Genomic DNA, 26,723 nt, shown 5'->3' on the forward strand with positions numbered 1-26,723 from the left:
ACTGTCTGTTAATTAAAGCTACGGTTAGCACTGTGTTTATTGTATAAAGAATTTATTTGGGAGGCAAAATCAAACAGAATTGCCCCACCCATAAAAAAAAAAAAAATCGTTCCAAAGACATATTATTTATATTTGAGTATTTAATATTTCTTTCATTCAAAGGTCTGTGTGGAAATGCCGTTGAAAGTGCAGAGTATAGTAATTGAAAGGTCTGCTACAACGGTGCGTTTATGTGCAATCTTGTGGATCCTGTATTTATGTGAAATCAGTGCTGTTTTCACCTCCCACCCCGCTCAGGTTCATCCACAACAAATACATTCTCCACCCGTGGGAAACGGGGAAATGAAACGGCAGCCGAATGTATGCAAGGCACCTGCATATATATACTCCAAGTACTACAATAATCCAAGTCATCCAACTCTACAGTAAAAAATACATGATCTACGTTAACCCATTTGTGCCTGCAACTGAAATTTTTGATTTCCTTTGGGGGAAGTATTCTCTGGGCTTGCCTCAGCACAAATTTTGTAAATGGGTCTAACCGTTGACTGAAACATGAGTTGTTCTTATGGTACTATATCTAGTCTTTGGACACATGGGACTACAGTTTTTGCAATAGACTCCATTATATTTTAGGAAAAAACAGTAATGCCCAAATACTAGTGATAAGAAAATGGCTGTATCTCAGAAACTACAAGGAGCACAGTCAAGTATTTTGTATTTATGAACTCATAACAAGTTGAATATCAAAGATATGCACACATTTGCAGTGTAAAAAAAAAAAAAAAATCGATATTTATGGAAAACATTTAATAAATACAATGGTTTTTCCTCATTTTTCAAAAATCCTGACTTGGACTATTAATAAAAGTGTGATTTTTCATGTGATTTAAATTTTGCCCTGTTAGACATTTGCCCAAAGTATGTCCGTACCAAATTTCAAGGCTTTTGACCAATCAGAACTAACGTTGTGGCATATTTCCTTATCATACTGAATATAGTCTTTGGGCACAAATAAGTGTTGCTTTGAATTTCGTAAAGCTAAAAGCAAAAAATATTTATTTCTCAATCAAATGATGAACTCTGGGAACTAAAATGGAGCGTGGGACACACAATAACTGTAACAGACTTTTAAGAAAACTCATATTTAGATGCAGTATTCAACCTTTTTCAGAAGGCTACTGATGTCAAATGAAGAGGTATAGTAATACGATTTTTCCAAATGATGATTGTTTCTCACAGTAGAAAATAAAGGGAAATACAACTTAAGGCAAAGAGAAGAAGATGTCGTGTTTTGATCGGGAACAGTATATGTACTATGAACCGCTGCAGCTTCCCTGTGTTGCCGCCACTGTCAGCAGCCTGTCTGTCAGTCTGCCATGCTGTGATTGAGACATCAACCTAATCCATGTTTACACTGTCCTGCACGTGTCACGCCTAGCCGTTAACCACACAGAATTAGGCCGTGTTTGACACCTCCTGCAACCCGCCACTTGAACCCATCATCGACTTCAGGCTCAAAGAGCAGTTCCAGTGCTCCGTAAGCAGTTACTGCATTGTCAAGGGCCGAGGAAGCAAAAATAAAGCAGGAGGCTAAAAGGGGGATCGGGGTTGGCGTGGGGTGGGGGAGGGGGTGTAAGGAGAAACGATGGATGGCTGTGGGTAAGTGCCACTCCTTGAATATCCTCTCCGGCTCCCTTCCCACTCTGGCTCTCTCTCTCTCCCTCCGTCCTTCATTCTCCTCATGTCTCTCCTCCTCCCATCTCTCTCCCTCATTCTCTCTATCTTCCTCTGCTTCCCTCTTTCTGTTGCTTACTCAGAGAAGCTGCCAGTGTTTGCTTCTCCTTATCCAGGTTTCTAATCCGCCGCCAGTGAAAGAGGGGGAGAGGGACAGGCAGAACCATTAGAGGAGAGTTTATCAGAGTCGCTCAATCTGTTATCACTCCTGTCCCTCTGTCCCTCCCGCCAGCCACCACCTCCCTCCCTTGTCACAGAGCTACTGATTGTAGCCCCTACCAGTCCGCACACACACAGCCCACCTCGGAGTATGTTTGCGCATGTCCGCTCAACAGCTTTGTGTGCCTCGCCATAAGTGAGCGCATATGTTATTGTGTATACTGTGTGCCCGTCAATTTCTGCACCGCCTGAAAATGACCGCAGTCAAGAATATATAAAAAAGCCCAACTCTTTTCACCAACGGTGTGCTGGTTAACTTCCTCTACGTGATCACAAAGGGCCCGAGAAATAATATCAAATGTGGAGTATTTCACTAGAAACGGCAAGAGGCGACACCGAGTGTCCCTGAGGGCACTTTGAGGTGTGAAGCGGCTGCTCTAAAATATGCCTGCGCCGTTTTGTTGGCACGGGTGCCACTGGGACTGAGAAGGGGAGGGCGAGAGTTTACCTAAAGGATAAATGTCAGAGGATCAGCTAAATTAGATCCTGCCTGTATTAAGACATCAACGGCTGCTGAAGTGTATGTGTGTGCTCCGTGTGTGTGTGTGTGTGTGTCTGTTCTGCCGTGTGGACCCCTGCTCTCAGCTAGACTGCAGTCCAGGCTAAAATGGAGCTCAAAATGGAAGTGGCAGAATAAGCCGTTTCCTAGAGTTCTGTCTAGTGCAGAACAAACCGGTGAAGAGGGATGCTCCTTCTCTCTTATGTCACACTGTGCTGCTCGTGGTCTACGTAATAACACTGTTTTTAGATAAGGGATAATGACCATTAGAATAGCAGGTAGTTTTTAATAATGGACAAGGACCACTCTGTTTATGTATCTATATTAGGGCTGTCAAAGTTAACGCGTTAATGACGCCACTAATTTCTTTAACGCATTATCGATCTTTCGGAGGTTGTAGCGGCAGTTAGTTTAAAAGCTAGAGTGAAGATACTGGCATCATGTGAAACTAAAAAACCTAAAGAATCTATTGGTAACCATGTCATACTAGCTTGTCACAAAGGAGGATAAATAACGCTCCAAATTTATGCTACATTTTGGCGAGGAAAAACTGGCATGGCCATTTTCAAAAGGGATCCCTTGACCTCTGACCTCAAGATATGTGAATGAAAATGGGTTCTATGGGTACCCACGAGGCTCCCCTTTACAGACATGCCCACTTTATGATAATCACATGCAGTTTTGGGGCAAGTCATAGTCAAGTCAGCACACTGACACACTGACAGCTGTTGTTGCCTGTTGGGCTTGCCATGTTATGATTTGAGTATATTTTTTATGCTAAATGCAGTACCTTTGAGGGTTTCTGGACAATATTTGTCATTGTTTTGTGTTGTTAATTGATTTCCAATAGTAAATATATACATACATTTGCATAAAGCAAGCATATTTTCCCACTCACTGTTGATAAGAGTATTAAATACTTGACAAATCTCCCTTTCCTGTACAATTTGAACAGATAAAAAATGTGCGATTAATCGTGATTGATCATAAACAATCATGCGATTAAATATTCTAGTTGATTGACAGCCCTAATCTGTATACAACCTAAAGCTAATGGTAAAAAAAAACATGTAATACTTCAAGGCGGTTAGCTATAAGACTCTTCAGCCCAGTGATATAAAGTGCATCAGAGCTCCTTGACCACCATAGCTGCAGGCTTCTTGAGCATATCTTTATTTACCATTAAGGTTATACAGGTGGACACGGTGTAAGTACTGCTGTGGCCCTAATGCGTGAGACAGGGAATAGGTTGTCTTTTCTACCCCAGGCCCAAGTGTGGTATGTTGGTTATAGTCACTGCTGCAGGGCTTTGGGAAGCTTCAACACTTCACCACACCTACAACTACCGCATTTGTTCCCATATCCGAAACTACCCACAGCACAGCCTGAGAAACATGCTGGCTATCAATTTTATGTGAAAATACAGATGGAAAATGACTGCATTTGGATACAGTTTCTGTGGGTAATTTGCTGTGAAAACATTGCCGCTGGCTTTATTAGAATTTGTGTTTTTCAAATTCTGATGCTTCCATCTTGGTTTTATGGCGGTGGGGGGGAGAGGGGGAAGCACGGTAAGGCAACAACAGGAAAATAGCTGGTGCGGAGTGACATTTCTGCCACTTCGTTCATGTTCCGTCATTTAGAAGTAATGGCCGTGACCACTGGCTCCGTGTTTACATAGCAGTGGGCTCCCAGCACCCGGCGCTGTGACAAATTATAAAAGCCGGGCCTCTGTAGCCGGGCTGCATTTCATTAAACTTTAACTTCCCTTATCTGCGGCGACAGAGGACGGAATAATAAAGGCTGACAGGTATCTAAAGATGTATGTTTGGACTAGGGGACAGGAACAGCATGAGAGCCTTAGCCAGCTTTGTCACCAAAGAAGGGACATATGTTGTGGGCTATAAAAACTGAAGGCAGATGTTGCTGTTTTACTGAAGCTGGGAGAGGTTGTAGACGCTGATGGTGCGTCGCACATATGTCCACCATGAATAGCTGTCTGTTTCACTAACAATGCTTCCTGCTGCACACGGCAAAAAAAGAAAGAGGTGTTATTTGTAATCGGATCAAATAAGGTTAAAAACATAAAACAGATTTTTGCAGCCCATTGCTGTAGATATTACAATTTCTTACTAAAAAAAATAAGTATTTGGTGATGATCTCGATGTATTAGTGGTTATATATTGAAAATATTACTTTAAATGTGAAGTAAAAGATCCAATTGGTGAACTGTAGTGAAACCAAAATTTATAGTGAAATGCATGAATTTTATATAATAGCCATGCACTCATGTTGTTTGTGTAAAAAGTTGAATATAAATTAAAGAGGACAGATTTAAAGATGTTTCTTTGACTGTGGTGAATGAGCCACAAAAAATACTTGAGGTATGCTGTCATTCTTTATTAGTGAGAACAATATGCCTCAGCCTTGCTTGTCTCTCTCTGGTTGTATCCCCCCCCCCCTCGCGCACTGAGGCCGCTCTGAAATATCCACTCTACACAAAAAGACCCCTCAGAAAAGAAACTTGGATCTCAGGCGTAAGTTAGATGAGGTTTATATCTCAAAAGGACAATGTGGCAAGGCCAACATTAAACCATGTTAAGATCTTCTAAGAGAAGCAGTTGATTGATTCCATAGAACCTTGTTCATCAAGGCCACCAGGTTTGAACCAAAGATATTTGAAATGTGAGGAAGAAAGAGGTAGTTACGGCAACAAAAAGCTGCTGAAGCGGCCTTTGTAAGTATCTGAAAGGACCTATCTACAGCTTGCTAGGCTCTCCCGTTGAGCAGACGAAAGACTACCATGTAAATAAAAGCCAAGGGTGAGCTCACAACTTTGCCTGCGTGAATAAAAATGCCCACAATAACATTACAGATGCGTACACAAATAAAGCCAGCCATTCATTTCCTTGTGACACTCAGCGAGCACTTTCTCTTTATTCAGTGCTCCGAAAGTATATGAATTTCTTGTGCGGCTTAATTCAAAAGAACAAAAATAAATCCATATTCTAACAATTTTCATCTTGTTCAATATTGGCACTTAGCACTGATTGTGCTATATCATTCCTGTAATATCTATTTTAAAGACACATTTTAAGCGCTGCCAAAATTTTGTGATTTTTGCAACACTCTCTCGTGAAAGGTTGTTTTCTGTGGTTTCACCGGTATGTGTTGCTAGACAGCATGCGCACATGCCGAGATAAGGTCAGATATGGCCTTCCCCGTGGGTGTCGGTGGTGTCGGTGGAGGGTATCGGCCAGCCTGAGGAGTGGACTATGTGGCCGAGATAGCCTCCTCCTGCAGGCGAGTAGGTCTGGAGTGCTGCTGCTGCTCTCTCCCCCCCAGCAGCCATGTCCTGTTGGAGTGAGCCCCTTCACCAAAGCTTTGTCTGAGAAGAGAGTAGCCGAAAGGGCCCTCTGACACACTGGACAAGACCCTTCAATGCACAAGCGCCACCTCCACAGCCTCGTAACCACCAACCTCAACTACACACACATACATTCTGCATATGCTCATGTGTGGCGCCGCACGAGTGCTGATGTTGTTTTATCTACCAGTTTTTTTTTCTTGTGTGTGTGTGTGTGTGTGATTTTAGAGTTTGAACAGAGTGCTAAGCTCAAACACAAACATTGGGAGCCTGGAGGCGAGAGCGGAGCGCCATCTGCCCCTGTTCACGGCCTATCAGGCTTTCACTGTCCATTTCCAACGAGGAAAACCTCTGCATTCACCTCTGCATTCATTGCCAACCGGGGGGGAGAGGAAAAAAGAAGCAAGATAGAGTTGTAAACTGCCTGAGTAAGTTTTAAATAGTTCTTTATCTGCTGTGTTTTTTGGACTGTGTCTCTGTGAGGAGAAATAGAGATGTAATCAATAATGAACAACCTTGAAAATGGCTGTAAACAGATGGCCTATTGAAAAGAGGCACGCTTTCACCTTCCGTACTTCCCCTCCCTCATATTTGTGTTTTCTAATTTACAATAAAAAAGGAACTTTTTCCTCCATTGCCGAGCCTCTGACTGCATCTATTCCTGAGAAAAAGATTGCAAATCTCTCCCAGCACACAATTGTCTTTCGTGTTATCATAAATAATAACCCACCTTTGCTTGTCTCTCAGGAGACATTTCCTAAGTCTGCGCAGATAACTCACACCATGTGTCACTAGGCGTGACAAAGCCCACAGTGTGACATATCTAGACCAACGGAGAGAGGACTCGGAGACGGTGGAGGGAAGAAAGAAGACGAGAGCAGTAGGGGGGGGGAGGAGGAGGGAAGGAGTGTTAAAGAGGAATGAAGTATAATGTATAGTGGTTTTGTCCAGGTAACGGTTGGCTCAAATGCGCCTGTGACACATTTGAAATTGGCCCTGGCCTGCCTACAAAGACAGGACAGAGGCGCTGCGAGCACTAGCCAATCCATACTCTCCAGACACCTGCTCGGCTTGGAGAATCCTCAGATATTGACCTTCAATTCAGCCGGCATTCAGAGTTGATGAAAAGAGATAAGCACTCTAATCTGTCCGTCGTCTCCGCGCTCCCATTTATTGACTAACTGACACAGACTTATTTTAGCTCGGGCTGCATGCTGTCGCCGCACGCCGATGTGATACATAAACCTAATAGATGTTTATTTGAAAGGGGCTAATATGAAAATTGCCGCTAAAGACACATGAATCAATTTTCAAAAGCAAACATAATTGGATATTCCGGGACACTTATTAAATGTGAATTGGCCCGGGTCTTCTTGTCTGTCAGAGAAGTCTGCTTCTCTCCCCCCCCACCCCTCTTTGCTATGTTTCCTCGCGTGACATGTTATTATGCTCCGTTTCCCTCTGTCAGTCGTAGCCATTTAACAGATTGCCTGCCATGGAGAAACTGCTTTCAAATCTCAATGGAGAATGTGCCTGTAAAACGAATGTGTGTACAGTATATCTAACCACATGCTTTATTTTTGTGTGTATAGATACATTTTATACTCGGGTAGGTCCTTTTCTTACTCCTCCCACCGTGGTCCTACATTTTCACATGACAGTTGTAGGCTGGACGTTAGAGCCACTTGACAATGAGTAGGGGAGTAGGAGGAAGTGCTTGCTGAGAGCCTCTGTAGAGGATAGTGATGCCCACATACTGTCTGTGTCACAGACCTGCCATGAGGGTGACCATGTGGACGGATAGACACACACATATAATGAAACATATGCAGATTATTGAAAAGATTCACACACACACACCCACAACCACACACACACCACCGTATCAGAGAGCCATCCGGTCATTTTCATATTCATATTTACATGTATATGAGAGCCGGCGCATCCCAGGAATACAGATCTATTTAAATTCAGACAGAATCCGTAAATACCCACCTCCGGAGAGCCAGGAGAGAGAGGAGGGGAGAGACGGAGAAAGAGGCCAGTATATTTATTTGAGTGACATTGTCTAAATTGAAGTTTGACACTCTTCACCACTCTAACCTTTATGCAAATGTGAAAACATCTATATGTGATGGACAGAATTCAATTAACTGAGATGACAGAAAATAATCTAGTGAACTGAATACATCATGCAGTTGAAAGTAACATAATCATCCTGGTAGGGAAAAGGGGGAGGTGGTGGTGGAGGGGGTCAGTGGGAGAGAGACAGGGAGAGAAAAGAGAAGGAGAGAGAGAAGAGAGAGGGGGGTGGAGGAATGGGAGGGAGGGCACAAAGGAAGTAGAAGATAGAGCCCATTTCTCCGCCGCCTTATCGAATGGCACAAGCTCTATTTCTCCAAAGCGGAGTCTTCAGTCCACTAAACTCTTGATCTCAAATGAGAGACCCTGGAACACTGTTGCTAAGCAATTAGGGGGGCTTATTGAGCAGCTGATTCCCGCCGCTCAGAGTCCATCATTACAATTTTTTCCCTCAACCTCATAGACTTCCATACTGATGAACAGCAGCCAGCGCCCAGTGGCCACGCACACGAAAATGGGCTTCCTACACGGGAAGGCTGCAAATTGCACCGCCGCACACCGCCATCGCCACCCTTATTTCACCCAATATAGCAAGACTCCCCCCCAACCCCAACAACTGTTGCTGCATGAACCCTGAGGGTGTGTGAGACAGAACAGAAAGAGATAGTAATACATCCTTAAAATTCTGGTGAACAAAAAAACTCCTTTTTCTGTTCTGTTAAAATTGTAAACACTCAGGATCATATGTCCGAAATGATCAAAATCACCTCATGTCAATGCAAAAAAATCAGCATAGGTAGTTTACATACACCATCTAACAATTAGCCTTCATAATAGGAATCAGTGCAAAGAGCGAACGGCGGGGTAGGAGGGAACCAAAGGAGCAACCAAACCTGCCTCCACACAATCTGTGCACACACTAGTGAGCTGTTGGCCAGATGGGGGCACCCTTAACCAAGATATGAGAAACCATGGTGGAGCAGCTTTCCCACAATGGAGGTGTGTGTATAGGGCTGGGAATGTTTGTTGTTATGCTCAAAACTATATGAAAGTTGACATGCTATACTCAGCGGTAGAAACCAACAACACTGTACCCAAAAATACATGTTTAAATTATACCAGCCTGCATGTGATAAGATATGTTGTGAGATCAACTTAGAATGAATTGTCTTGAAAGTGATCATACAAAGTAAAGCCTATATGTGCTCTAACACATGTGTCAGTGTGTTTTCTGGCCACTCAGTGACAACAGTGTATGACCCCGAGGCTGCTATAGAAGAGCGTGTTGAGTGCTAACACTAGGTGGCTCTGTGCTCTGCTAGTGGTCCTGCATGGGAGCCACTCAGTCTTACTGGAATGGTCTTGTGTTTACATACTGTAGCTTTTACAAAAGCTTCTCACATGGAATTGGAAATGAAAAAATTGTACTCTAAAATAAAAAAAAAAATCCTTGTTATATCATAGATCATTGCCAATAGCATAATGTATTTTTAGAAAGTATAGAATGCAATGTAGTGAAGAAAAACAATGGTATCGATCGATGAAATCGACCTCACTAGTTTGCAAAACTCCCCTCAATTCACGTCTAAATTGCATTAGAATGCTGATTCAATCCTCATCATTTTACACGTGGCTAGAAAACGGTGCCGCAGAACTGAAACCGCAGTCGTAATGGATGGTTAAGTGACTCCTCACCAGATCTCTTACATATAATATAAGTTCCATTAGCCCCGAAATGGCTACTGTATGGCATTTAATTAAATATAGCCTTTCAAAGAAAACCCACGGCAAGCAATTTAGAGTGTGGTTACGTTTGAAGCTCGTGTGAGGTTACTAGTGCTTTTAACTATACTGCACCCACCGCATAAACTGTTAATTAACATATTTAGAATGAAGTAGATTTGCCATGCACTAATCATCCTCTAATTCACTAAGAACTGCAGCCTTTCAAACAAACACCGGACAGTAATCAACATGCCAGGCCTAAAACATTACATAATCTGTAATTATGTTTCACTGAAGAAATAAATAAATAAATATACATAAATTAACAAAAGCCTATTGATGTGATTGGTTAATGGACGCCTTTATGTGTTGTGAAGGCTAGGTCTGTTTGCCATGTATACGCTGGAATACACTTTGTGACCTATAATAGACACATTCACAAGAATGCTAGAGAGGCAGAGTCAGAAGGGAGAGTGTGTTCTCAAGTGCTCTTAATAAGTTGCACCAATTTCAAATGTTTCCTCTATTTCCTCTTTGGAATTATTCCTCAACAGCATGCAAACGTCTAATAATGACTATATAAAGAAATATCTATTCCCCGACCGTCGCTGTTATGGAAATGAGTCCACCCCACCCTGTATGGTGCAAGGGGTGGGCCTGTCCCAGAGGCCCCAGTGCACCATGGGTAATGTTTTGACTCCTCAGGTATAATGAGGGAGCTGTGGCTCGGCTGCTGAGAGGGAGAGTGGCAGCACTCCAGCCCTGACCCCCCTCCTAATCCTGGGAAACCCATCCTGGACCGACTCCCGCCTCACTCGCAGCTTTATAGGCTTGAGGAGAGAAACGGACCGACTGCTGCTGCTCAGTCTCAGAGAGGACCAGGAGACTCAATGTACCCATCAACAGGTTAAACATTGGACTTGCTCTTCACTGCACTCCTTCTGCTGTCATTCCCTTGGCTCTCACGGCTCTTACAGGATCACCTGTATCTACATTAGACTACTGAGATATAAGTACCGGAGAATAAGGGAGATCTTTGCTAATGCATTTCATTTTATGGCATTACTTATATGAAATGCTCGCCTTCATTTAGGAGCCCGGAACATACAGCTGCACAAAAAATGGAACGGTGGGAAATAGGGATGCACCGATCTGACTTTTTCAGTCCTGATACCGATAGCGATATCTGGGCTTTGGGTATCTGCCGATACCGAGTACCGATCCAATACCAGTGTTTAATTAATGAGCTGTATGCTTCAGTGTGTGGAAGTGACTTGGATCATACTTTTATGTGTAAGATTGACTTAAACATCACTTTCCTAACTTTGTAATACAAAATATAACAAATAAATGCATAGATATACATTTACTGAATTGTTATTTATTATTATTAAATCCTGCACCGGCAATTTGGTACAAAATCTTAAAAATTAAGAGGAATTACAGTTCAAGTGTAAACCTGTTAATGCAGCAACAAATTGGTCAAAACTTAAACAGGACTTCAAATTCCAATACATAATGTATGTAGTATGTAAACAGAATTGAATCGAATAGATCGGCACCATTGTCACCGATATTCTATTCAGCTATTTGAGTCAGTGTCGGTGCAAATTAGGACAGCTGATTCAGCTTCATGGTAGGAAGATAATCATTGGATGTCTCACTCATGACCTATGGGCAAACATAGAGGGTATAAAGCATTGAGCAAACCTGCTGGGGGTTCAACAGTTTTGTATTATTAATTACTTGTGCAAAAGTAGTTACTTTTTTAATCTTAAGTTTGGTTGCGTCACACTTCAAACACGCACATTACTCTGATTGAAAGAGGGCTAATAAACAGGAAACTCGCCGGGGGGGGGTTCAGATATGTGGGTTATTTTTAACGTTGCATTACTTCCATCCCAGAGGCCTGCGGTTTCGGTCGCACACACACATCAGGAGAAGATCACACAGTGGGCTGGCGAGCCTCTGCTGCACTGGCTGTTGTCAGGTGACTCTCTCCACGGCTCCGACGGCGGCAGATCCCAGCAGGGGACGTTGCTGATTGCTGACCACGCACACAACAATGTCGCCTGTGAACCCACCGCTTTATGGCTGCCCCGGCTTTGATGCAACATCTAATTGGCCGAGATGAACTGTTGCTGTGGCAGCTTGGGGCCCAGCTCCACTGTACACACAGTCCACACAGTCACTGTCTGCATTTAATTAGGTCCCTTCTGCCTCTCCTGTGTGTGTGTGTGTGTGTGTGTACACTGTATGTGTGTGTGCACACGCAGTATATCAATATGTACATCTACTCCTATGTTTGCAACCACTTCTGTGTATCTGCATGCATTGGCCTGTATTAAAAATGACAATGTATTCTATTGTTGAAATGTAGGATAAACAGAAATACATCCAGAAAGGAAGGTGGTTACACTTAACAGGTAATCTGTGACATGATGAGGTGCATGGTAGAATTAAGATGGAGAGGTTTGGGGCTTTATTGCCCGGTGGTTTTGTTTTCTCAGTTCTTAATGTAGCTCGAGGTGTAGCGGTGATTGGCTCGGGCGGTGACAGGGTGCGGTCGAGTAGAAGAAAGAGTGAAGGGTGTCGTAGTGGTTTGTTTTCGCAGGCCCTTCACTTCTCAGCGTTTGGCAATGGGTCTGGAGCCTGTTGTCGCCGCGGAGGGGCTGCGCGTGAGTGGCGCTTTGTTTAACTTCCTCTCAGTGCTGGAGAAACCAGCAGGGCCTGGTAATGAGTCTGCAAACAGGACTCGCGAGGAAGAGAACAGCGTTTCTCATTACTAATTGCAGTGAGTGATGGCGACGTGTTGCTCGGTATTTTTAGCGAGAGGTTCTGTTTTAAAAGGATATGGCGTTAATCATAATCATTTGTCATAAAAGATCACTGCACTTCATGACGAATGCTAAACACACGACTCGTACAAAAGAGCAGTTAATACATAAATCGCTCCTAACGGCTACATGAAAGTTGGCAGTTACATCCCAACAGACGTTAGAAATGAAGGGCAATTTTAGAAGCTGTGCTACTTTGTTTATTTGCATAAAATTGAAGAAACACCACAAAGTATCATGTGTCTCAGCTTGTGCTGAACTCACCAGTGCACAATGACTGATTATGGCAAATTACTATCCCCTGTACGAGCTGCCGAGAAATCCGCTCTCTGTGCTGTGCGCGGCCCTGAAGCAGGGGAAGAGAAATTGTTCCGCCCAAGTGCCATAAAAACAGATTGGAAGCTCGGCACTGTGAATTAGCTGCACAGGAAGCCCCCTAAACCCACTGTTTTATTCATGAGCATGAAGGCTATCGGAGTCTAAGAAACCCCTGTGGTCTCGCCCGCTACATCAAGGTTGCATGCCGCGTCCATGGAAGGTTGCATTTTTTTTTTTTACATGCCACATTAAAAAGCTGCTGCTACCATTTGAAAGCATACAAACAAATTATTTACCCTAATGCAGCGAGAGAGATCAACCCAGCAGCCATGTTGAAAAGATTTTAATGAGCAAACCATCATTCAACTCATGATAAGTCCACAAGTTACATTTTGGGGGTTTCGGGGGCTTTGTTTGGCCAACCAGGGGAAGAGCTTGGTGTAGGAGGGGAGTGGAGGAACTTTGCACAACTGTTGAGGGAAATGCATTGTTGTTGGTAATCCTTTGGAAATTGAAATAGGGAGAGGCAGTGGCTCCTAAGGGAGAGCGACGCAGTGGACACACACATGGCGGCGCTACGCTGGAGCATTGCAGAGCCTAAGAAGTTGGTGGTAGCCACGGGGGGTACAGTGGATTGGGGCCAAGTGGGAGGAAGGTGAAGAGGCCACATCTGCCAAAATTGCAGAGGAGTGTACAGAAGAAAATGAGCTTTCAAGTTACCAATGTCTCCAGTGGGTTACTGCTGTTACACTGCTTACTGCCACTGCTGTTCCTACAACAACTTCTTCACAGTTTTTAGCATCTGTTATTATGACAATACACATGGACAATGCTCAGCTCTCAAAACCACACAACCAAACAAGTTGTGAATTTAATGGAGATTGGGAGCAATGGGAATTTCCAGTACAATATGTATTCTTTCATTGTATACATCCAGATGCTTTATTAAATCCAAGTCTGAATACAAACTGTAAACACAGGCTTTTAATATGTGGCATAAGCATGAAATCAAACATGAACTTACTTTACCAATGAGAGGGGGATTATTTGCCATTGTGCTAATAAACAAGTAATATTAACAAGGTTGCTACAGCGACAACAATTACCCAGTAGGAGGCTATTTATTGCTTTTCCTTATTTAACTCCCCTTAAAAGCTATTAGATACATCTCACAATGTCGAGACACAGTATATGTCGAATTCAGAGCCATGTGTCCTTGTTTACTTGGTTTGTCAGGGCGCCAACATTTCCTAATTGTCCTCTCTGAATTTAGCAACTTGGTCTCTCGTCATTACGGTGGCACTGAAGTCCTAATGAGTGGAATTGTTGTCTGAAAGATGGCCCCCTTTTTTTTCCCTGCTGTGAAAGCACATTAGATCCAGACAGCTCATTTCCATTCCCCCTGTCATCTCTCTAGAAATGACGTGCAGTGCTTGAAACTGTTTATTTCCAAATTCAGACCTCCTCCGCGGCAGCCATCGGCTTCAATTACCAGTTTTTCCTGAGCGGAGCCATCAGGCAGCCTGACACTGAGGTCCAACCTAATTCCCACCTTCTCCAAAGTCAAGAGCATAATGTGCAGATAAAAAAGGTGGAAAATAGCCTGCCACTCATTAGCATGCAGCGCCTGCCTGTTCATTTGCTTGCTGCGAATGAAAGTTCTGACACTCAGCGCCTTGTGCAATACGAGAATAGTCCTCTTCAGACTGCCTCGTGTCCTTACTGCCGTGGAAAGGTCATCGGCAGAGGTTTGCGCTCACCAACCTGGCTCTCTGCTCTTCACTGGCCCACCTGGGAGAGGGGTTAGCTGGGGGTATTGATTCAGGGAGAACCTCATTACCTGCTGAATCAACATATTATTGCCATGTTTCACCCAGCCGAATTGTTTACAAGTGTCTTTAGCGCGGGCAAAAGCCTGCTCTGGTGGGCCACGACCGCATTCATTAGTCCCTGACCCCGGTGATTATGTGTTATCTGATACGCTGCTATCTGGCTTGGCCGCAATGAGCAGGGCCACTGGCCTGCATCGGCCTGGGCCCATTACAAGCCCCTCTCTTTCTCTCTCTCCGTTTTTCTCTCCCTCTCCCCCTTGATCCCTCTTTCCCTCTGTCTCTGCTCCCTATGAATGTATCCATTAGCCTGCCGATGTGTAAATTGTTTTCACCTGCACTGCGGGCAGATGGGGAGCAGTGTCTCTGTCGTGATTTCCTATGCATGAGCTTTCTAATCAGTCGGAGAGTAACACGATTCCCTTGCTCCTTGCGAGAAAAAGGTGAGCTCGCGCGAGCGTGCACACATACATATTACACACACACACACACACACACACACACACACAAATGCACACATGTTCTCGCACTCACAATCTGCAATCAATATGCACGCTGTGTTGTGGGGATATTGGTGCAGTGGTGGCGGTGACAGGGTTCATTATATGAGTTCGCCTTACAACACCGGGATGGCTTAATACAGAGGAGAGGGGCCTGAGCTGATCCTTGCCTCTGCCATTGCCAATTTCAGTTGAAATCGAAGGATAATTTGACCTGGAAGACTAAACCCACATAAGCGCAATGATATCCAGTGGCGGTGTCAACCGAGTGTGACCCGCGGAAAGAGACAGGAGAGGATGCCCCTCACGCAAACAAATAAAGCATTCCCTAATGCCCTAATGTGGATGTGACATGTGCCCTGTGGGCCTCTCCTGGAGAACGGGGTCAAATGGGCCATCCAGGACTGGATTGGCTCTTTGGGTGTAGGAAGAGGTGCTCATATAATGAGCTGTCTATTCCTGGCTGTTTGTCCATTCTGGTTGCTCAGACAGGAAGTTACAGATCATGGCACTGTATGTAGGATGCCGTATCGGAATTGCTGATTACATCTACCATTATTGCAGTTTTATATTAGGGGTGTAAGAAAATATCGATATATTTGAGTATCACAATATTATGTTTTGTGATACTATATTGATTCTTAAAAACACTGTATACATTTTTAATTAATAGTTTACATTAGGGCTGTCAAAGTTAACGCGATTATAATGCGTTGACGCAAATTCGTTTTAACGCCACTAATTTTCTTTAACACATTAACGCAACTTGTGATTTTTAGGTTGTAGCAGGCTCAGTTGTTAAGCTCATATGAAACTAGAAAAAGCTAAGGAATCCATCGGTACCAACCATGTTATACTAGCTTGTAGCGAAGGAGGTTCAATAACGCTCCAAACTTACGCTAAATATTGCAGAGGAAAAACTGGCATGGCCATTTTCAAAGGGGTCCATTGACCTCTGACCTCAAGATATGTAAATGAAAATTGGATCTATAGACTCCACTAGGATCTATCTCCCCTTTACAGACATGCCCACTTTATGATAACCGCATGCAGTTTTGGGCAAGTCATATTGGCTTGAGTTTGCCATGTTATGATTTGAGCATATTTTTTATGCTAAATACAGTACCTGTGAGGGTAATGGACAATATTTGTCATTCTTTTGTGTTGTTAACTGATTTCCAATAATAAATATATATATACATTTGCATAAGGCAAGCATATTTGCCCACTCCCATCTTGATAAGAGTATTAAATAATTGATAAATCCTCCTTTAAGGTACGTTTTGAACAGATAAAAAATTTGCAATTAATTTGCAAATAATCCCGATTAACTATCGACAATCATGCGATTAATCGCAATCGCATAAATATTTGAATCAATATACAGCCCTAGTTTACAAGCAAAGATTGGTGGCAGACAGAGGCTCAGATTGCAAAAAAAGTAGTGCTATGATATTAGATGTTACAGGGACTGTGATAAATGCAAATGCAGATACCATTGTTCTGATTGCATAAAAAAGTAAACTTTTGTTTATTCAGATTTTCTGCATATGTTTTTTATACTATGGCAGTTTTCCTAAAATTAGATTAAAAAAAAACTCTATAAAACTTTAAAAAATATCGCCTTGTTTACAGTATCGCAATATATCGTAATATATTGAACCGTTACTCCTGTATCATGATACGTATAGTATCGCCAGATTCTTGCCAATACACAGCCCTACTGCTTATGCAATGTTTTTTAAATTATGCTGCAAGGTACAGGTAAAACAGACCCACAACGTCTACATTATATAGGTGTAACATTGCTGTAGGGTATTAAAAACCTGGGTTTAAATGAGTTGAACACACAGGACGCTGATGCACAGTGAGACAACAAGACCAAAAATAACACAAGCTACCCTCTAGGTTCACTTCAGTGTAAGCCACCCGCTGTCTGACAGCCGGTTCACTACCACCGAGCCTGAGCTTGTAAACACGGAGGTGGAAGGGCACAGTCTTAACAAGGCCAGGGATCAGTGTAACCAACCAGGCCCACTACAGGAGCAAACATTAAGCCCTGGCTGTCAACACGCCTGACCCAAACAGCCCAGCCCACACGGATCTCATCATCTGACAACCGCACACGCTGCCCTTATTCGCCGCCGTGTACCACGCCGCCCCTGCTATCAGCTGTCAGTCAAACTCCAGGCTCACAGACTCTTGTCAAACTGAGAGATGATCCTCTCCTTCCTGTCTCTCTCGCCCACTGACAGGATCAGCATGTGAAAATGATTGGAAAACATCTGGATGAGACTATAGTGGCAGATGTCCAAACTGGAAAGAATAACAAAATTTAAAGAGAATGGTGAATGAATCCACTCTGCAAACCACGACATCACAAGACGTGCGTGCACTAACAACAGGCCACTGTCATTAGACCTGGGGGTCTTTGTTCAAAACCACACTGAAGCATTGTGCTCTCAGACAGCACTCGAGACTGCCCTGATGTTTATTCAAATAACCAACAAGTGCAGCATCATGGTGAGTCTGATCTCCTTGCTCATCCTTAGTGATAGAAGAGACAACATCTACAGAAAAGAAATGAAATAAACAACACTACATTTGAAAGAAAAAAAATGTAATAAATGTATCTTAATACAGCTTAGCACAGCCTCTTGTTGTTCAATTTCTTCTTAAGTCGCCAATGAAAAGGCAAGCATTGGAAACTAGTTCCCCCTCCGCCCTATTCTATTCTGTCAGCTTTCTTTTCCATGAAATTATAAAGGGGATTTGTTGCAGCTTTTCATCCACTTGATAGCACTTAACTAATTGCCGTCCTCTCATAGACAGAAATGCACTCACAAAACATAGACATACAAATAATAAACCATATGCAGGCACGTGTGTGCATGCACACTGTGATATTTTCTATCCTTTTTAAAGAATTTTAATCAGACCTGGTGCTGAACAGATACTACTAATATCATCACCTGCACACATTTAATCTTTTTAATATGATTTTGTGAAAATACCTATACCTGTGCCAACTACAAGTGCCTACTTTTTGAAACGATTATAAAAGCCCGGTCAAATCTCTTTCGCTAGTGGTATCAGCCAATTATAGAAACAAGTGACCATTGAATTAACACATGGAACTTGAAAGCTTTTGCACTCTGATGTAGAATGCTCTCTGGAAAAAAATATGTCAGACCTTAATTTGCAATTTCACAGGGAGTCACCCGAGTTCTGGGCAAACAATAGGCTTTAACTCAATGGGAACACAATGGCATTGTAAATGTTAAAATGTGTTGATAAATGTCACAGTTCTTCTTCAACGTTTTTTTTTTTTTTTTGTAAATGCTATCCAGACGGAACTATGAATGAATAACAAATGTTCAGACTAAGTTCATTTTAAACTTGCCACAATAGGCGACGCCTACGCCTCCTTTCTTCACAGATGAGAATTGAGGATTTGCATTAACCCCAAACACTGCGTCAGTATCTAAGTGATAGTGAAAGGAGTGAAGGGAGAGCCATGAAAACCAGAGCTGTGGAAGAACAGCCACAAAAGACAGATAAACCCCAACACCACAGAGAGGTGAGCCAACTGTTCCAAGTCTCGCACAAGGGGAGGAAGAAAAAAGGGGAGGGGGGCAGAGAAGATAATTTAGCATTTTGTGTAAGCTGTTTATCAAATTATTAACTGCACAGATGTTTCTGACTAGCTAGGGGCTGAACATGGGCTCTGCCAGGCAGGGGAACAAAGGTCTGAAGGATTCAACGGAGATGTGCACTGAATATCAATTTAATTTACTAGCTGTTAATTCTCATGCAAATTGTGACCTCTGTTGGGGCATATCAATGGCCGTACACATTGTATGTCTTCAGAGGAGCAGCAGGCGGAAACACTGTATAAAAATATAAAATAGGGAGAATAATATTTTCAGTGCAGCCTTTCATGTGAGATTTGAAAAATGTATGCACAATGACACTTTTTGTGCTTTTACAGATAAACACTTGTAAAGGCTATACCTACTCTATCATCAAAACTGTTTTTGTTTTGCAGTATTTGGGCTGTATACGTTTTTTTCTAACCAGGAAGGAACTATACTGTAGATAACTCACTGTAGAGTTAAAGTGAATGCTGTTCAAGAATCATATAGATAAGAAGTACACAGTGTGGAAGAAGAGTTATGAACATTTCTATATGCATTTCTATATGCAAAGTGGCTGAAATCGTACTCACCAATATGTATTCATCTTAATTGGAGTGTCTTTACTTGTCATGCAATCTCGCTCGCGGTGCCCAGTACATCTTGATGATTTTTCTACCTGATAAACAAAGTAGGGGAGAGCATCATCGTATGTAAACAGTGGTTGTGAATGTTGTAGGGCTGTCAAAGTTAATGTGATAATAACATGTTAACACAAATACGTTTTAAGGCCACTAATTTCTTTAACGCATTAACACAACTTGTAATTATTAGGATGTAGGGGCTCTTTTAAAGCTAACTACTGAAGATACTGACATCTTATTAAACTAGAAAATCATGTCATACTAGCTTGTTGAGAAGGAGGCTAAATAACGGTCCAAATTTACGCTACATTTTGGCAAGGGAAAACTGGTATTGTCATTTTCAAAGAGGTGCCTTGACCTTTGACTTCAAGATATGTGAATGAAAATGGGTTCTATGGGTACCCACGAGTCTCCCCTTTACAGACATGCCCACTTTATGATAATCGTATGCAGTTTGGGGCAAGTCATAGTCAACTCAGCACACTGACACACTGACAGCTGTTGTTGCCTGTTGGGCTGCAGTTTGCCATGTTATGATTTGAGTAAATTTTGTATGCTAAATGCAGTACCTGTGAGGGTTTCTGGACAATATTTGTCATTGTTTTGTGTTTTTAATTGATTCCCAATAATAAATATATACATACATTTGCATAAAGCAAGCATATTTGCCCACTCCCATGTTGACTAGAGTATTAAATAGTTGACAAATCTCCATTTAAGATACATTTTGAACAGATAAAAAAAAGCATGTGATTAATTTGCAATTAATCACGATTAACTATGGACAACGCGATTAATCGCAATTATATATTTTAATCGATTGACAGCCCTAGAATGTTGTCCATATTGTAAAACATGATCTGTTAAAAATAATCATAAATGCATGGTATGACATTCAACAAAGGTTGATCACTGGCATCAACCTCAGCTGAGCTCAGCTGGAACGGCGATGCCGCAAGTCCCATTTTCTTCATCACCTCCAAAGTACCGCCTTTCAGCTCTCCACAGCACAAACAAAAAGCCTGGCAACAATATCAATTATACATGCAGGAGGCAAACAAGGGGATTTATTACACAACAAATAGCCTCATACAGAGATGCTGAATAGGACAGATTAGCATTAGAAAAGGACAACAAAACTCCCCAGTTCAACAGCTAAAGAGCAATTTGATGGGACTGGAATTGGGGGAAATTGCTTGATTAGGGTGTGCATTTGGATGGGGCTGTCAATTTCAGAATCCCTGCAAGGATGTGTGTAGTGTTGCTGTCTGCTTTGACAAAATGACACGCTGCTGCAGTCAAAACATGACATTATAAGAACTGTCAGTGGTGAACTTTGATAATGCAAGACAAGATCAGGGGGATGATACAGCATCCATCTGGGTAGTGAGACATCAATCGGTATCTGATAGAGAGGAGGAAGCTTATCATGTGAAGACAAAGAAAGCCTTTTAATGGCTGGTATTTAGCCCAGGCAGGTTACAGACATTTTCGTCAGCAAATGGTGGGGTTTTCTGAAATATGAGGTCCCATTTAATCCCGGAAGCATCATTTATAGGCCTACTTAAAGGTCCCATATTATAAGAAAGTGAGATTTTCATGTTTTTTTTATTATAAAGCAGGCTTAAGTCCTATATATATATACTGTGAAAGTATCGAAACACTCAATCCACAGGGAAATATATACAGCCCGTGTTCAGAAACTCTGCATTTGAAACAAGCTGTCAGGATTTTTTGCTCATTCGTGATGTCACAAATATACAATATTTAGACCCTTTACATAATTTTAAACGTGAACATTCTAAATGTGTCCCAGTTTATTCCTGGTTGCAGTGGATGTGAATGTCATCAGCTGACAGGAAGTACACACAGACCCAAGCTGTTGCCTAGCAACGCAATTGTGTTGAAATTCCATCAAAATGCGCTAAAACGGAGCGTTTCAGACAGAGGGTAAATACAGGCATATTCAGGCTGACAGTATGAGGAAAATAAAGGTTTTTTTTAACACTACAGCATGTAAATATGTTCTAGTAAAAATACAAAATACAAGTATGAACCCGAAAATGAGCACGATATGGGACCTTTAATTTGAATTTACCCTGGTAAACAAAAAACACATTTAAACATAGTCTATTGAAACTTATAGGCTATAACGTTAGGCTATAGTTTTACACTTTCTAAAAAGGGGATAGTGTTTCTGTAAATATTATCATATTATTTCAGTAAATACGACAGTTTTTCTTACCCAAGACTTTTGTCTTGACACTTTATCAATATTTGGTGACAGCAGGATCACGTCTTTGTCGTAAACAGCACACATCTAACGTGTACGTCTTTTTCTTCTTCTTTGGTGTTTATTGGCGGTTGGCAAACCAGCTTATAGGTGCATTACCGCCACCTACTGTAGTGGACTTAGGAGCAGTAGATTGGCAGGAAAAAAATAAAAATAAATAAAATTATAAAAAAAATTATAATAATAATAATATAACAATAAAATAAAAAATAATCGTTATTAATAATAATAATAACAACAATAGTAATAATAATAATTAAATTCTCTCCATTATTATTATTATTGTTTTTATTATTTCAAAATGACAGTATACATAGTAACAGCAGAAAACATTAAAAACATTTACATACAAAAGAAGCATAGCGAAAACATAAACAAAGAGCTGTGCCAAACATAAAAAGGACAACAGAAATGAAACAAAACCAACATAAAATTATTACAAAAAAACAATAAAAATAAAAATAAATAAATGAATAGATAATAATAATAAAAAAAGACCACGCGAGAGTATGACAACAATTTCACTTAAAAACTTTAAAGATATTGCATACATTCATTGTTTTCATTGTTTTTTTGTTTTATAAGGAAGAAATTGTTGACAGATATAGATCCATTTCTTTCATAAATACAAAGAAATTAGGCTTTTTTTGGGGTAAATTTACACTTGTGAATGTGGAACTTCGTGAGAATTAAAATTAAATTAATAAGAAAAAAATGCATTACTGTCTTTTTCCCTGTAATCATAGCAACCAAATATAATATGTCTATAGTACAGTGCAAAATCTCAGAAAATGTTAACAAGTATACAATTATTGACATCTTTCCACAATTCACATGTAAATTTACAGGACCAGAATAAATGAGAGCAAGTTTCAAATTCTCTCCATTATTCCTGTTGCCCTTAAGTAATTATCTAATGTATGCAAGTTAGTTTTACAGTTTAACCCTCCTGTTGTCCTCGGGTCAAATTTGACCCGTATTCTAACTTCATTATATCATAAATATGAATTTCTTTAAGCTAATTGCCCCAAAATAACATGGATGGTTGCCTACTGTGGTCTTTGCAAAAATATTGACCACTACTTTCGTTGAATTGTGTGTGTTTTATTCAAATCTATAGCATCTGTGGTCTTCCACAAGTGTCATTATGTGCTGCTATTAAAAAAATGTAAATGCTTTCAAAACAGTATTCTGACTAAACGTTTACATATACCAGTATGTGATAATCCATCAACATTATGTTCCTCTGATAATAACTATAGTCAAAATAATTCATATCTGCTTTTTTTTTTACTATAAAAATAGGTATTATTTAGGTTTATTAACCTAATTCCCCCCCAAAAAAGTGTAAAACTTAATAATTAGGAATTAAGTTGGCCAAAAAGGTGTCACACAGATTTGGGTGATAGTTTATACTGTATGCTTTATAAACAGTCAAACCGGACCGGGTTAATTTTGACCAGGGAAGACAAAAGTTGCATGGTCGACAGGAAGACAATAGGAGGGTTAAAAAGAGCAATATCAATATACTCGCACCACGTGCTCTCTGTGTTTATCCGCAGGGGTTTCTGGGTAGCGGTGGTCATGGTAACCACTGTCAACACCGGCCATCCTCCTCCTCCTCCAGCTCCTCTTCTTCTTCTTCTTCCTGTCGGTTCTGCAGTAGCGCCGAAAATAACCAGCATGGCTCGCAGCGAGGAGAAGTATTATTATGAGAAGATAACATCGATACAACAGAGCATGCATAAAAGGTGAGAGTTCCCTCTTTGTTTTTGTTTTGGCCTGGTGAGGACCGCGGACTCGAGTAGTGATCTCTACCGCTCCGGTAGCCTCCTCCTGCCGCCTGACACAGGGGAGGTAACCGGCTAGCTCCTGAGCTAACCAGCTAAGCTATGTCACTGCAGACCATAGGAGGAGATGCTAGCTTGTTCAGTAGCCTCTTTACTTCGGATGCTACCTTTAGGTAACAGCAGTAATTTGTTGTTCTTGCATGTAGATGAATGGAAAGCTAATAACCTGGCGTTAACTGTGATATAGTATATAAACATTAGCATATACACACGTAACGTTAAGCATATATCATGTAGCAGCTAATATACACTCAGTGGCCACTTTATTAGGTACACCTGTAAAAATGAATGCAATCCAATACAACAGCTCTGCCATCATTTCTACCTTTACAAAGATACTGATGTTCAGTTTTGATGTGTTGATTCAACTGTATGTTTATATTGACTTTGTAGTTTGCAGTGGTGTTGAATTGGACTACATTATATTGAGAGGAGGTTCTAATATTTTGCCCTTTTACATGAGAGGTGAAGAATAATATTTCAAGTCCATTTCAAACACTAACTCCAACCTCAGTAAAAAACACCTCTTGGAAAGTTTAACAAAAATGGCCCATTTCAAGCTTAAAGGTAGAATATGTGGCAGAGCTGTGGTACTGGATTACATTACATTGTAAAGGTATACCTAATAAAGTGGCCAGGGAGTGTATATGTTTGTGTATTTCAGTCTGTGGGGTGGATTTGTGGAATGGGTTAGGTGATGGGTTGAAGTAGAGCACAAATATAAATCACTTTAAAAAGCTATACAACAGAGATATTTTTGGGAGGTATATGGTGGAGGAAGAGTTGTGTTAAGGGTTGTGATAAGATAAGATAAGATAAGGTTAACCTTTATTAATCCCTGAAGGGAAATTCAGGTGTCAAAGCAGCAACATCAGCAAACAGAGTGAAACACAGGAGAGGTAAAGGTATACAAAAATGATAAAAACAATAAATAGAGATATAAAAGAGATACAGAGTGAATGGGTGGACATAGTATATGCAGTCCGTCAATAAATACATGTAGTATGTGCAATAAATAAATGTAATATGTACATATATGTGCAGTCTATAAAGTGGCATATAGGATGTATAGTGTAAAGTAAGTGTAAAGTGCACCAGTGGCTAAAGTCCAAGATGGTTGCAGATAGTGCATGTTTAAAAGCAGATAGTGCATGTTTAAACTTCTTAAAGTCCTAATAGTTCTCATATGGAGGTCAGGGGGTTATATCTACTTTTTAACTCCGGATGCATATGTGGGTTGTAATAAAACTTGGGATGCTGTTCATATATTTAATTTGGGATGCAAATAAATCTGGGATAGTTTATATATTATATTATATTATCATTCTATGATATATAAGTTATTAGAGGAGAAGTGAGAAAAGGGTATAGGGAAATATAAGTTTTTACTTCTACCTACTCCTTTTCGGACACTATTACTCTTGTTTTGTTTGTTATTATTTTGTAACTTTTTATTTATTTTTATGTTCGAAATAAAGTCTTTCATTCATTCATTCATTCATATAAACCTTAGCATACGCATTATAGTTCATGTGTAAATGCTTAAGTACCGTTATTAATGATAATTAGCCATCAATTAGATGATGCTGTGGTCTATGTGTGGGTGACAGGTCCTCTGGCTTGTGTGTTTGCAGGGAGAAACGGAGGCTGGAGCTGGAGAGGGAACTGTTTGCTTACTCCAGATCTGATCATAGAATGTAAGTTGTATAAATTAGTATATATATATATATATATATATATAAAAAGAGATTGCCTTACCTTGTTCTTATACCTTGACTTACCTTATCTTGTTCTCAACTTGACTTTCATATTAAGCTGTAACTTTGATATATGAGACATTTAAGTAGAGAGCCCTATATATATAAGTTGGTATTTTATATCAAATTAGTTTAGCAAATTTACCATGTATAGGTTTATTATATATACATATATATAGGTCTCTTCTGCACTATATTCACTTTTTTAATAGTCCTGTATCACAGGTGTTACCCTGCACTATATTCAGTTTTAACCGTTTTCTTCATCTCCTTGTATTTTTATATCTGGTATATTTTTTTGTATTTTGTACTTTGTACTACTAACTTTCTTACTGCCTTTTTACTAACATGTTTTGCACTATGGAACTGTGATGCTGGAAACTTGAATTTCCCTCGGGATCAATAAAGTTACTATCTATCTATCTATCTATCTATCTATCTATCTATCTATCTATCTATCTATATTTAATCAGTATACACACTGTATACACTGTATAAATGCATAGTTATGTTAGTAATTTCATTTGGAAAAATGAAAAAAAGGCCCCAGCATTTGTGTTCATCTGATTTTTTTTTTTTTGTTGAACAAAAAAACATCCACACAGTTGTGTGTTACAAGCACAGTGCACCTTTTGTGATGTAAGCTGAACAGCCTGTTTCCATTGTAAATTGATTCTTATAAATATTAACACGCCAGGTCAAAAACAGCTGATACGAGAGTTGAGAACAAGATTTAAATTTAAAACATATTGTGCTTAACCTTTTCTTTGTGAAAAGTCTAGCTCTTATATTTTTTGACAATGTTCCTAGATAATATTTCTTTGGAATAATAGTTCTCCACTGCCTTCAGCTCACAGATAAAGCATTCCAAACTGCGCAGTTATCTCAAGGAAATCTGTGACAGAGAAGCTCGAGCAAAAATGAGAAACCTTGAGCTTCTGAAAGATGTGGAGTGCATAGAAATTAGCATGAAGGAATATAGTCCTGACCGTGACCCCCTGCAACAACAAAAGGTATAACACACACACACAAAACCCGCACACACACACATTATTTCATTTGTTCAGAGTTTTTCTCATTATGGAGTTTTATTAAGAGAAATCTGAACAAACACCCTGCCCACTGAGGTTTATTCAGGTTTAGACAATTGTGCTTTTTTCTAAAATATTTTATTACATTTAATCATGTTTTTGAATACTGTGTGTTTTGAAAAACACTTGTCCTAACGGGTTACAATATATGCTGTGACTTTAGAATAAGAACAACACAGACCTATAATATGATATAATATTTCGAGGAATGTATATTTATTATTACAGCATGTTCATTTGCCTCAATGCCGTGCTGTAATTTTAACACAGAGTAGAAACATTCGCTTGCAATTGCTTGATGTGACAATAGTAAACACTCAAACTGTGCAATTTATCACGA

The 26,723-nt window shown here is 40.6% G+C and overlaps 1 protein-coding gene and 1 long non-coding RNA gene across 2 annotated transcripts in view; one reads left to right on the top strand and one right to left on the bottom strand.

Annotated features, from left to right (window-relative positions):
- LOC119504282 overlaps positions 1-21,766 on the bottom strand; it is a 64,361-nt gene extending 42,595 nt beyond the window's left edge. Inside the window, exons 1-2 of the long non-coding RNA XR_005210536.1 lie at positions 21,638-21,766; positions 19,342-19,427 (exon numbers count right to left, since the gene is read on the bottom strand). This is a non-coding gene — a long non-coding RNA (uncharacterized LOC119504282). The remainder of the gene's footprint in view (positions 1-19,341; positions 19,428-21,637) is intronic.
- A 1,398-nt stretch (positions 21,767-23,164) lies between these two features.
- kiz (kizuna centrosomal protein) overlaps positions 23,165-26,723 on the top strand; it is a 31,390-nt gene continuing 27,831 nt past the window's right edge. Inside the window, exons 1-3 of the mRNA XM_037746463.1 lie at positions 23,165-23,436; positions 25,170-25,232; positions 26,143-26,305. Coding sequence (XP_037602391.1) covers positions 23,165-23,436; positions 25,170-25,232; positions 26,143-26,305 — 498 coding nt within the window. The remainder of the gene's footprint in view (positions 23,437-25,169; positions 25,233-26,142; positions 26,306-26,723) is intronic.

Source organism: Sebastes umbrosus, chromosome 16, assembly GCF_015220745.1.
Source record: "Sebastes umbrosus isolate fSebUmb1 chromosome 16, fSebUmb1.pri, whole genome shotgun sequence".
NCBI classification, from domain to species: domain Eukaryota; kingdom Metazoa; phylum Chordata; class Actinopteri; order Perciformes; family Sebastidae; genus Sebastes; species Sebastes umbrosus.